The 13,054-nt window shown below is 58.5% G+C and overlaps 1 protein-coding gene across 9 annotated transcripts; it reads left to right on the forward strand.

Annotated features, from left to right (window-relative positions):
• The first annotated feature begins 346 nt into the window (after positions 1-346).
• On the forward strand, positions 347-12,757 carry LOC133069254 (uncharacterized). 9 transcript variants are annotated; one of them, XM_061160568.1, is made up of 5 exons: positions 347-722; positions 2,587-2,747; positions 6,698-6,902; positions 11,581-11,703; positions 11,861-12,757. In XM_061160568.1, exons 1-5 carry the CDS (start codon positions 604-606, stop codon positions 11,892-11,894), a joined length of 642 nt encoding a protein of 213 aa, XP_061016551.1. In that variant the 5' UTR covers positions 347-603; the 3' UTR covers positions 11,895-12,757. The 9 variants fall into 9 exon arrangements, 4 of the variants coding, with proteins under 4 accessions (XP_061016551.1, XP_061016552.1, XP_061016549.1 ...); XM_061160569.1 differs by lacking the exon at positions 6,698-6,902 and having other exon boundaries at positions 11,861-11,896; positions 12,251-12,757; XR_009695827.1 differs by lacking the exon at positions 11,581-11,703 and having other exon boundaries at positions 347-2,747; positions 11,861-11,911; positions 12,251-12,757.
• Positions 12,758-13,054: the final 297 nt, after the last annotated feature.

Consider the following 13,054-nt stretch of genomic DNA (forward strand, 5'->3'; position numbering starts at 1 on the left):
TGGCGGCTGGCGGGGCGGGGAGCGGCGGGGGCGCGGCCGGCGGGCGCGCGCTGGGGGGCGCGCACGGAGTCTAGCGTCAGGCCTCGCGGGGGCGGGGGGTGTCCGAACATGGCCGACCCAAGGCCCCGCCGGCGGCCAATCGGCGGGGCGGGCGGTCCCGGGGCGGGGGCGGTGGCACCTGCGGCCAATGAGGGCGAGGTGGGGCCGCCACCTGGGCCAATCCCCGGGGGACCCCGCAGCTGCGGCCCAATGGCGGGGCGCGGGGCGGAATACCTGTCGGGCGGGGTGCGGCCCCACCTGCGGCCAATGGGAGCGCGCGTGGCCCGGCTCCGCCCGGCCACGCGCGCCCCCTGCCCGCCCGGCACGTCTGCTCCCGGGTGTAGTGGGCTCCCGGGGCCGCAGTTCCCAGGTGGGCTCCCGCGCTGAGCGTCTCGAGAACTTGTTGGAAATACAGGTTCCAGCTCAGACTCGCTGAATTGAAACTCCAGCAGTCTGAGCTCACAGTCCGGGTAATTCAGGTGAGCGCGAGTCTGCGAGCTGCTAGGCTAGGGGACGGCGGCAACGTGTCGCCCCTTCGACCCTGGATTCCGAACGGCGCTCGGAATGAGTGACCTGCGTTCGACCAGCTTGGAGACGGGGAGACAGACTGCAAAGAGCCGAGAGCCCGGCGAAGGTCACAGCCGGCAGGTCCGGACTCAGCGGCCATCCTCTCCGTGCGGAAGGTTTGGCTACACTCGCTAGCTTGCTCCCTCTGCTCCACTTCACTCCTCGGCCCGGGACAAAAGGGCTGCGTTTGTCCAGGCCGCCGGAGACCTTCGCCTCTGAATCCACATCCTCTCTGGGTCTTACTAACACCGGGCGTTTGTTCCGGACTGTCTCTTTGGAACACTCTCCGCCACCCCCCAGGTGCCTCTATCCTGGGCCCATTCCCCTTAACTTTGGGATGAGGTTTTCCCTAAGGAGCACGACCTTAACTGGTTGCATCCACAGGGACCCAAATCTGCAATTTGTGGGACCTCAGCCGGGTACCAGGTACCCATCCGGGCTCGGGGATCTGCAGACCCGGCATTCCTGCCTCCCGGATCAAGTCCGGTCCTCCGCTGGGCCACCCCCCTGTTGCCTGCCTCCTTCCCCTCCCCCACCGCCACCCCGTTGGCAACCTCTGACTCTCGCCTCCAGTCCTGGCTAAGCCCTCATAACTCCTCCTCTGGATAGTGTGAGGCTTTCTCATTCACTCTTTCATTCCACAGACATTTCCTGGCGCCTCCCAGCACACGGTGCTGGGTGTCCCTGAAGAGCCACGTCCCTATGGTCGTAGAACCTATGTCCTCCCTAGAGATGGACACACAAATCTGTTGACAGCCCACCTCTCTCCTAGTTAGGGTGGTTTGAACTCCCCATCCTAAAAAAAACAAAGCCTTCTCTATACCACACCCCTCCACCCACCTGCCCACTTCTCTGCTCTTCTTTACAACATAATCCCCGCCTGCCTCCCCCCACAACTGTCTGCAGCCTCATCTCCACTTTCTCAGCCCTCCTCGTCCCCCACTGTCACTGTCAGTTCCTGTGTTTTACACACACTGGCCAATTCTCTGCTTTTTCCTGAACTGACCCCTGGCAGCATACTCACCCCTGAACACTGCTGTCTCCCACCTCTCCTGCACCTCCCTCTGCCGCTTCCTCCCGCAGCCTGGAATTGCACCCCCACCACCTCCACCTCCGCCTTTGGTGCTTCTCAGGCCCTTGAGCTGCTCGTGTCCACTTAAGGCTCAAGATTCGTTCCCAAGCTTGATGGCCCCACTGGGCTGACCACACCCGCCCTGCCCCCGCCATCTCTCATCCCACCAGGCCTCCCTCAGATAGGCCCTTCTCCATCTCAGGGTGCCCACCCATTCTTTTCCCATTCTCAGCTCAGAGTTCCCTGGTGCTGGGTGGTCACCTCCGTTTGGTGATTACATCCACTGCTGCCACCTGGTCCAACTGGGATTTTTGCATCAGCCTTCTGTTTCCCTAAAACCTAAGTCCATCCATGTCCATCTCTCTGGATGTAGGAGTTGCAGTGGTCCCGTCATCCTTAGGGACCCCGGGCCTTCCTGCCCTGTCTCCCACCAGCCCCATTCTGGTTCATCCCCACCAGCCCCCAGCTGCCTCCGCCTCCAGGCCTTTGTGTATATGGTGGCACTTTTGCCCAGACCCACACTTCCTTCCAGCGCCCACTCAACATTTCTGACACCCATGTGAGTCTGCTCCCAGCCCCACCCCATGGGCACCCCTCCACGCCCACCACCCGAGGGAGCAGGAAGCTGCAGCCCAGGGGTGAGAGTGTGGGATGCAGCCCCCAGCCCCCCTCTCCTGGCCCCATGGCCAGCACTGGGGCTGTGTCCCCTGGGCTATCGGCAGCCCAGCCTGGCATGCGGCCTTGGGCAAGATGCCCCACTGCACCCTCCCACCACGTTCCTGCCCCAGAGTGGGATGGAGATAGAGGAGGAGGGGTCAGTGGGTCCCGTCCTTGATGCCCACTGAAGGCAGCACTGGCCAGCCGAGGCCCTTCCCTGGGCACTATCTCCTGGACCTGCTCCATCCAAGGCTCCACCAAACACAAGAGCCCTTTCTAAGGAGGGAAGCCCTGGCCGCGATGGGAGCCTCCGCATCCAAGTGGCCCCATGGATACTGGCCTCTGCCTGAAGACCTGAGTGCCACGTGGGACCCTCCATCCAGGAGGCTGGAAGCTGGGGCCACCAGTCTTGGTGAGGAAGTCCAATGGGGGCTGTCGCTGTCTGCTCGGGGTCAGGTGGGTTTGGAGGGTGGGGCCTCTGTTCTCCATGAGGGTTGGGGGAGGGGAAAGGCCTATTCTGGGATGGGGATCTCTGACCATAACCAGCCCCAGGCCCTGGTGAGGGTACATGGGTTGTCCAGAATGCCCAGAACGCTTCCCTGAGCCCCTCCCACACCCCCCAACAAGCTTTGCAAAACAACTCCAGGCAGCCCAGGCCAATGGACCTGCCTCCAGAGGGTGAGGTCGCTGAGTCTCCCACCCCCCCAGGGCCTTGAGGGCATAGGGCTGGTCCCCAGTGAGTGACAGGCAGGTGTGCCTGCCTGGTGTCCACCGTTCACCCTGCATCCCGGCCACAGGCACAGGGTGTTCCAGTGGTTGGCGGGCTGGTGACTCTATCAGCCTGAGTCACTGCTGTGTCCAGCGTCTGGCACAGCTGGAGTGAATGATGAGTGAGTGGGTGGAGACCCCTTGGAAACTCTGAGGCTAGTTTACCCTTGGACCCTGGGCCTGTTCTGGGGATCACCTGCCAGCAGGCTGCAGTGTGATGACGTCATGAAAGGACTCGCCTGGCGCCTGGGTGTGGAACAGCGGAGACAGACCTGAGAACAGCCTGGCTGCTGAGCGCCAGTCCTTTTCACCTCTGGGCAGTTTCTCTATTTCCCAATTTTCCACAAAGATCTCATAAACTTTCATGATCACAAATATGTATTATCTCCAAAGTGGAAAGTACAAAGGTGTGTTGTTTTTAGCTGGTTTTAAAAGTGACAGAGGCTCACTGTGGAGCTCTGACAGCAGTAGGTGCAGGCAGAGAAGACCTCCTCCCTGCCCTGACCCCCCTCCCAAACCCAACTGGGCCTTCTGTCCCTTCCTGTCACCTGGGACCCAGGGCAGGGTTGCTGCATGTGCGCCCCACCCACTGTGGGCCCTTTGGGAGGAGGTGAGCAAGACAGAGTGCCCCCCGCCCCTGGTGCATGGCTGGCCTCCTTATTTTCTTTGATAAATGTTCTTTATGAAATAATATCAACAACTGAGACCTTTTAGGTGAAAGGTAAAAGTCAGGTGGAGTTTATGCTCAGTGAGCCCCATCAGACAGAAGCAAAGGCCTCCACTGGGGGGGTCGGTGGTCCCATCCGAGGGGCTGGTCTCAGCACCCACCCCTGGGGACCCTTTTCTCAGCAAAGTTCACAGGCTACATTTGTGCCAAGTCAGCCCTGGGGCAGCCCAGGAAGAGGTGACTGGCAGAGCTGGCATCTCCCTGAGCCTGGAAGTTAGGGGGTTGGGTCTGGTCATCCTTTCAGGTGTGACACTGACCCGAGCAGGGCCAGGTGAGGACCACACAGGTCACCGGAAAGCCCAGGCACCCGCTGACAGGCATTGGGCACACAGCTGTCAGGGGGACGACTGAAGGTGCTTCCTTTCCTTGTTTGGGACCTCACAGTCTGGAGAGACTGGCTCAGTGACAACATTCATTTCACCTGCTCCTTCATTCTGTTGACCGTGCAGATAAGAGCCTGGACCCAGGTGGCGCAGGGCAGGTCAGACCTGGCAGAGAGACAGGAGACGGTAGGGTCTGCCCACAGCCTTGGAAGGGACCCTGCTCAGGGGACCTGAGGATGTGAGGAGTGGGGGGTGGAGGAGCCTGTGGCCCTAGGTCCTGGGGAGCAGGGAGGTTGGGAGGATGTCCATGCAGACATGTCTGTGTATGTCTGGGCAGCCGTGTGTCTCTCAGACTCAGAGGCACCGTTTCCTACCTGTGACCCTAGATGGGGTTCCTTGCAGGTGACGCTGAGGGTCTCTCCCCCAGCACCGCCAGCACTTGGATCGGGTGGGTCACCATTGTGACCCAGTGCCTTGCAGGTGTGGAGGAGCATCTGGGCCTCCCTCACCTCGAGTGCCTTCCCGCAGGCGCAGTGCTGCGAGTTCCCAGCAGAGGGCGCAGCTGGACACGGCGGGAGTCCTGGGTGCAGGGCTAAGGATGTTCTCCACCATATGCTCAGACCACCAGTCCACCTGGGAGGGGCCCCTGCAGGTTTATCTCTCCGAGGGCATCAGCCTTGTCTTCCCCCCACAGGGATGCATTCTCAGCTCAGCCGCCAGTTACACTCATGGTCCCTGTCTGAAGGCACCATGAGGCTTGTCTGTGGACCCAGACAGTTTGTGTGTGTGTGCTGTGGTGTATGATTGTGGGCCTGCATGTATTTCCACATGCATGTGCTGCTGGAGGTGCTGGGAGAGGCCGTGTCTGCAGATGCAGGACAGCGGAGTGGGAGGAGAGGGTGGGAGGGTGAGTGTCCAGGCTGTGTCCAGGTTGGAGGGGGACCGGCAGGACACTGACTGCTTTGCTGGCAAGGGCTGGTCTCTGCAGAGCAGACCCGTCCCACACGCTCATGGCTGACCTCACGCTGTCCATTACCCAGCTGAGGATCACTGGGCAAGGCACCCCAGGGCAGGCCCTATGCCAGCTTCAGCCCTGGGCACCTACCTAGGACATGGCCTCTCTCCAGAGGGGGACACTGAGGTCAGGTTGGCCAGTGCTTTGTCCAGGTTCTCAGGGCTGAGATCAGCCCTACCCAGGCCAGTGGGGACACACACACATCTCTCCCTTCAGGCTGGATGTGCCCACTGGACGAGACCTAAGATGAGCCATCAGAGCACTGTGGGGGAGGGGTGCTCCCCCTCCTGTGGGAAACAGCCGCTCCCCCATCCCCTCAGCTGCCTGGGATTATATTTAAAACCCAAAGCGAGCTGGGGAGGCAGCACCCAGCACGGTCGCCATGGCAATACTGAGCCAGGGCTATTTTAGCCACGAGGCGTCACAGGGAGACGTGGTGCAGAGCTGGGACAGGTCCCCAGCTCTCCGCCCAAGCCCCTTGCCCAGTGGGCCACCTGCGTCAGGACCCACCTGGCTGCACTGCCCCCACATCACTGAGCCTGGCCCATGGGAGCCCGAGGTGGGCGGGCGAGGCTGGAAGCCCATCATTGCTTCTGAACTGCTGTCTTTAACCCTGGGGTGGGGGTTGGGGGCAGGCAGAAGGCCCCCATCCAGCAGGGAAGGCGCAGCGGGGTCCGCCTTCCAGAGACAAGTGCACAGAGCACGCCTGCATCGTCAGGTCCCGTCATTCTGCTCCTGGAGATCTGCTTTAAGGAAAGAACTGGAAGTGCCAACAGTTCCGAACCAGACGTCCCCCCGTCAGCTGTAGGGTCCAAGGTGGGAGGTGACCTGCCTGGCTGCAGGCTCCGTGTGACCCTTTGATAGAAAGGTGCACACTCGGGCATGCACACACACATGCAATGCAGCACACGTGGCCAGGCAGGAGCAGCACCGCCAGCACCCCTGCCGAGTAGCCCAGGCAGGCCAACAGATGGACAAGCAGGACCCTGCCCAGCAGGAAGCTCCAACCCGGCTGTGTGCAGGCATCAGTCTGAGGAAGGTGTTTTCCTACACAGGGAGAAGACCCTCTGGGGTCTCATCATCACCCAGGGTCAGCAGCCTCCTCTGGGCATGGCCCTGGCTACTGATAGCTTACGGTGAACCATGTTGGATTCATGATCTCCAAAGATTTAGCTTCAGGACCAGGGACCAGGCTTGATCACTCAAGAGCTTTTGTGTAGCAGAGTTTTATTAAAGTGAAAAAGGGACAGAGAAAGCTTCTGACAAGACATCAGAAGGGGGACAGAGAGTGTCCCCACTTACTAGCCTTATTAAGGCCTTATATACTTTTACCAGACCCACTCTCACAACATACATCTTAAATTAACAAGATTAGAACTAACAATAGACAGGTCTTACCAGACCCACTCCCACAACATACATTTGAAGACAACAGGATTAGTCAGAAGGCTCTTGTTAAGGAGAAATACACTGTTATATTGACTAAGACAAAGCAATGCAGAAAAAAATGTTCTTTCCTCTTCCTCGAGAACCCCAGACCCCTCACTCCTCCTCGGGAACCCTGGACTTCTTATCAACCTACTTAGGAATTGATTCTCTCACTACTGTCCCCTTGGGACCGCCAGCTGCACCCTCAGCCCTTGCGGACCCCTGGTGGCGCTCACCGGGCAGAGCAGCTGGAGTTGACAGATGCCCTCAGGACACACGGCACTTCATCTCCGCAACTCCTCCCAGGTGGGTGAGTGGGGCTCTGAGGCCCTGCGAGGGTCTAGCACAGATTGAAGGCGGGCCCCTCCATGCCCCCGCTGACCCCCCAGCCTGGTGCCTCAGGGTAACTCTGAGAGGAAGCCTGGCCAGAGAGTTCCCAGGACCCATGAAGGCCAGGCCTGGGCCCCTTTTACCCAGCAGAGTGGGGCTGCAGGCTCCCCAGGCTGAGGACTTGACACCCACGGCCACCCCATCCAGGAACTCGGGCACCTGGGCCCCCCCAGTGGGCACCTGAGGGAGGCAGCCCTGGTGAGCGCTGCATGCACAGTGGGTCCCTTACAGGAGATGAACCTGAGCTCCAGGAACCCAGGGGTTTATACTAGGCAGACAACCTGCTTCTCCCAAGGGGTTGATGCACGCTGAGTGGGCACAGGCCTCCTTGGAGAGACCCTGCAGGGCGACAGGCAGGTGGCACCTTGGTCCTAAGAGGTGCAGAGACCTGAGCCCCAAGGAGAGTGGCCTCCCAGCAGGAAATGGGAGTAGAGCTTCCCAGGCTGGGAGAGGGGGCTCCCCCATTTCTCAGGACTAATCCTTCTTCAGAAGGCAGTGCAGCCCCCTCTGAGGAAGAGGCCAACATCTGGAGGTGCCCTTGCTCTGCTAGACAGGAGCTAAAAGTCTTCAGGGAATTTTCAAGACAGCCCAGATTGCAAGTCCACTGTCTTCGCTGCAAACCCTATTTCGAGTGTCTAAACCCAAATCACTGTGGATGGTGACTGCAGCCATGAAATTAAAAGACACTTGCTTCTTGGAAGAAAAGCTATGACAAACTTAGTGTTTAAAAGCAGAAACATCCCTTTGCTGACAAAGTGGTGAATAGTCACTTTGTGAAGGGAAGTAGTAGATACAAAGTGACTAGTCACAAAGTGAAGAACAGTTAAGGCTATAGTTTTTCCAGTAGCCATGTACAGATGTAAGAGTTGGACCATAAAGAAGGCTGAACATCCAAGAATTGATGCTTTTGAACTGCGGTGTTGGAGAAGACTCTTGAGAGTCCCTTGGACTGCAAGGAGATCAAACCAGTCAGTCCTAAAGGAAATCTACCCTGAATATTCATTGGAAAGACAGGATGTAGCTGCAGCTCCAAGCTCTTTGACCACCTGATGCAAAGAGCCGACTCAGAAAAGACACTGATGCTGGGAGAGATTGAAGGCAGGAGGAGAAGGGGGAGACAGAGGATGAGATGGTTGGTTGGCATCACCGACTGAGTGGACATGAGTTTGAGCAAACTCCAGGAGATAGTGAAGGACAGGGGAACCTGGCATGCTGCAGTCTATGGGGTCGCAAAGAGTTGGACATGACTGAACAACAACAACAAACCCAAGCACTAGCCAAGCTCTCCTGCAGGTCTCCTCCACCTGGCTAATCGCCTCCCAGCCAGGCAGATGGGTGCCCTTGGGCAACAACAACTGTTAAATAGCACCTACTGAGTAGAGCCTGGTGGGCTGCCGTCCATAGGGTTGCAAAAGAGTCAGGCACAACTTAGCAACTCAACAGCAACTGAATGAAGCAGGCTGCAAGCACTGTTGCAGATTCTTTTTATTATTTACAGCAGTTCACATTCACAATGACCACACACCGTCATCTCCTACTTAACAGCTGAGGGTCCCCCGGTGGGTGAGTCACCTCCCAAGTTTACGTGAGAGGCACCGGGTCAGGAGCCCACACTGCAGCCTCCATATTCTAGGACTTCTCAACCAAGGAGCCACACTGGGCGGGGAGTAGAGGGTGGGCACAGGAGAAAACGCGTTCATTTTCCCTGCAGACGTTACCTGTGACACAAGAAATCCAGAACCTCCTAGTTGTGGGGGTTCTTGGCTCTCAGCCAGGTCCCCTCAGCTCGCCTCCATCCTCAGCAGCAGGTGGACAGTCCCTGGGCACACAGCCAGTGCCCTCTCTCCACAACTGTCCCACCGGGGACCTGCTCAGCCCGGGATGGGGCACCCTGAAAGGGTGGGGGTTAACATCCCTAGGGGCGGCCCTTGGCCAGGGGTAAGAGACCCAGCTGATCACCCTCAGAGGGCAGTGGCGAGGGGCCCTTCAGGGGCTCCGGGGATGGAGACCACACTCTCCCAGCTTTCCCTCCATCTCCCCCCAGCCCCAGCTTGCTCCTGCCTCCTGGGGTCACTTCCCAAGGTCACTGCACATACTGAGGTCCTTGAGGCTGATGCACTGCTGGGTCCTGGAAGAGACCTGGGGTTGCTGCTCGAGGGTGACACCAAGGGTCCAGCTCTGCTGTTGGATGTGGGAGGTGAGAAGAGGCTTGCACACCTCCCGCTGCTGTGTCCAGAGCCAGCTGCGGCCTTGGGGGCAGGGAGAGCCAGCAAGTTCTCCAGGTCACCCCATCTCCTGCAGTTGGAGGGCAGGCGGTACTGATGTCACATCAGGTCCAGTCCTTGACCCTCAAGAGGGCTGACCTGAGCCCTTGCCAGGCCTTGTGCTAAGATCCAGACCTGGACTGGAGGCATAGGCCTGAGGTTCACGGTCCATATAAGTGAGTCCACCTGAGGGTCTTGTACCCCTAGTCGTATCGCCCTTGTTTGGGAGTCCCTAAAAATACACGCAGGGTTCCCAGGTGGCTCAGCAGTAAAGAACCCACCTTCCAACGCAGGAGAAGCAGGTTTCATCCCTGGGTCAGGAAGATTCCCTGGAGAAGGGAATGAAAACCCACTCCAATATTCTTGCCTGGGAAATCCCATGGAGAGAGGAGCCTGGGGGGCTACAGTCCATAGGGCCCCAAAGAGTCAGACACAACTGAGTGACTCAGCAACAATATCTTTGTCAAAGGGTGCTTGCCGTATGAGATTCCTATGGATGCTGTAATCCGGGGTTCCCAATCCCTAGACCCCTAGACCAGTACTGGTTCTGTTAGGAGCCGGGTTGCACAGCGGGAGGTGAGTGGCAGGCAGGGGAGGGAGTGAAGCTTTGTCTGTGTTCACAGCCGCTCCCCATCGCTCATATGGGGAGCTCTGCCTCCTGTCAGATCCGTGGCAGCATCAGACCCTCAAAGAGCGGAAACACTACTGTAAACTGTGACTTGCTCACATGAGGGATCTAGTTTGCCTGCTCCTTGTGAGAATCATCCTGAAACCAACTCCTTCTCTGTGGAAGAAATCGTCTTCCACAAAACCAGTCCCTGGTGCCAGAAAGGTTGGGGACTGCTGCTGTAACAAAGGACCACGGACCAGGGAGTCTTGAAAACAGCAGAACTCTGTTCCCACGGTCGAGGGCAGAAGTCCGCGGTGAGAGTGGGGCAGGCTGGAAGCTTCTCCAGGGAGAACCCCTGCCAGCCCCTCCCTCAGGCTCCTTGGCCTGTGGATGCCTCCCTGCCTCTATCCCATCTCACTGTGTCCTCTCCTTCACTGAGGTTGTGGGGGGTGGGTCTTGGGCCTACCCTAATCCAGCAGGACTTCCTCTAAACCTGCATCTTAAATGCATCTTCTGAGACCCTTTTCCCAATGTCACTCTCACAGGTACCACAAAGAGGTCTTAAGGCATCTTCTGGGGGACACAGTTCACCCCACTATCTCATGCTCTTCAAAATCTGCCCCCCTCCCCCCGCCTTCCATCTCCAGGATGTTGGAATGGGGATGGGGTGGATGTAAGGCTGGAAAGGGGACAGTTTATTGGTGTGAGTGCTCACCTATGACTGGGGTGGACCATCCAAGGGAGGTGGCACCTCGTACAGTTGGGGCAGCTCCCTGAAGCTGGAATATGATGGTGGAGACCCTGGGCTGTGTGTGAGGAGCTTGAAGACTCAGGGGTGGGGAGCAGGAGGCACTGTGAGGATGAATCCACTGGAACCACCACCTGCTGGGCCCCCAAGAGGGTCTAGGAGACAGGCCTTTCACTGAAACAACAAGAAAGTGTGATCAAGAGGGTTCAGGGCTGCCAAGGAGTGCAAGGTGCACTGGCCTGAGTGGCCATGTGGATGGGAAAACACACCCTGGGGTCCCGAGAGAGCAGAGCCCTGCAGCCTGTAGCCATCCAGGCAACTAGAGTGCAGTTATGGCAGTGGGAGGAAGGGCCTCAAGGAAACCGCAGCCCTGGTTCATAGACCTTGTGGTCTGGGCTGGGGTGAGGACATCCTGCCCTCTGGACCCTCTGACCTGGTGCTAAAGCCCAGCTGGGGAGTGTCTGGGGTGAGCAGAACCTCTGGCATGAAGACTGGTTCACATATGAAAGCGGCTCCCAGAGTGCGACCAGGCCCTCAAGGTGGGGGGCTGGGTGCCTGATCTCGGAATGAGGGTGCTGACACGCCAGGAGCTGCCCACTGCCTGCTGAGGTTGCCAAGTTAGCACAGCCCTGTTCAGCAACAGTGGGGACGATCACTGCAGTTTAGCACCAAGTGAGTCTCTAGGGTGAAGAAGTTAACGTTAAGAGCTACCTGGACGCCGTGGCACAGACAGGTTGGCTCAGCTCGAATTGGTGGCCTCATGGGGGGCTGAGCCCCTAAACCAAGTGACAGAGAAGGCACCCTGGTTCACAGAGGTACCAGCTCCGCATCCATCAGAGGTGCCAGTGGACTGTGGTGGCCGCTAGCCCTGCCCAAGGGTACAGTCAAAGAACATTGGTGACAGTGGCAGGTGGAGAGTCCCTCTCCCCTGCCCCAGGCAGAAATCTGAGTGGCACTCTTTCAATTTTACAGGATTCACCTCTCGGGCTCCCACGGCCTGTGGGCACAGGGTGGGCCACGGAGACAGACACCTGGCGAGGGCAAAAGGACCGAGGCTTTCCCCTGGGGATCAGGGTCTGGCCGCTGCTCCAGGAGGTGACCTAAGCAAGCAGAAGTGCTGGCTGGGGACAGTAGGGGAGGAGGGGAGGATGGCTGATTACAGCCCCAGCTGGTGGCACCGCGGCACGAACTATGGCTTGTTCCACTAAATCTCGCTTTTTTTTTTTTTTTTTTGCTGCTGCTGCTGTGACAGACACCACCTTGATGGACCAGTGCCGTCCTGGTAGACGTGAGCACCATGGGGGTAACTGCCTGTCACTGCCCCTGCTGCTATAAGCAGCAGCCCCCCCAAGTGCCCTCCAGAGTGTCCAGAGTGCCACTCAGCTGGCAGGCAGGCAGCCTGGGGGTGGGAGTCGGTGGTGAAGCCCCAGCCTCTCCTTCTTCAAAAGGACAATTTGGGGCCCACGCCGAGGGCTTTGTAGGGGTCCACAGGCTAGTCCAGCACCTGTGCACTTCCCTTCTACCTCTGCGCCCCCCACCCCTGCTCCTGTGTCTGGGGTGTCATCCTCTGTACTGGGTTAAACAGTGACCCCCCAGTTCACTTCCACACAGAACCTCAGAATGTGACCGTATTTGGAAATAGGGTCATGGCTGTGATGACTTAAGATGAAGCACACTGGATTACGAGGCCCCAGATTGGATGAGAGCTGCCTTTACAAGGAGAGGAGGGGCACACAGAGAGCTCACATGATGACGGAGGCGGAGACGGGGTGATGCATCCACAATCCGGGGGCACCAGCAATGGCCAGCAGCACGGGGAGCTGGGCAGAGGCCTGGGGCAGGTTTGCCATCAGCCTTCGGGAGCCCCGCCTGCCCACATCTGGGTCCTGGACACCTGGCCCCCAGAACTCTGACAGCACCAAGTCTTCATTTTTTTTCTTTTTCTATTTTTTGGCTGTGCCTCGCAGCTCGTGGGATCTTACTTCCTCATCAAGCAGGGGTCAAACCCAGGCTAAGGTACCGCAAGTTTAGAGTGCTGATTGCTGGGCCACCAGGGAAGTCCCTGAATTTCTGAATTTTAAGCCCGCCAGTCTGTGGTACTCTGTAACAGCCACCCAAGGAAACATCTTCCCCCAAATAAACACCCTGCACCAGGTCCTTGTCTCAAGCGATGCCCCCCCTCCCCAACCCAGGTGTGGGCTCCGCCCAGTGGGCAGGCTGTCAGCCTCACAGGGAGGGAGAGGGAAGGGTGAGTGGGGGCGGAGGGAAGCTGAGGCCCTGTCCCCCGACACTGCGGCCCCTCCAACCTTGGGGAAGAGCTGGTCTAGCTCTCAGGGAAGCATTTGGGCATCTACCCAGACAACACAGGTGTCCCAGCCTCTGCAGGAGACCACAGACAAGGAAGCCCAGGTGGCGCTAGTGGTAAAGAACCTGGCCGCCAATGCAG

This window comes from Dama dama, chromosome 14 (assembly GCF_033118175.1).
Source record: "Dama dama isolate Ldn47 chromosome 14, ASM3311817v1, whole genome shotgun sequence".
Classification (NCBI taxonomy): domain Eukaryota; kingdom Metazoa; phylum Chordata; class Mammalia; order Artiodactyla; family Cervidae; genus Dama; species Dama dama.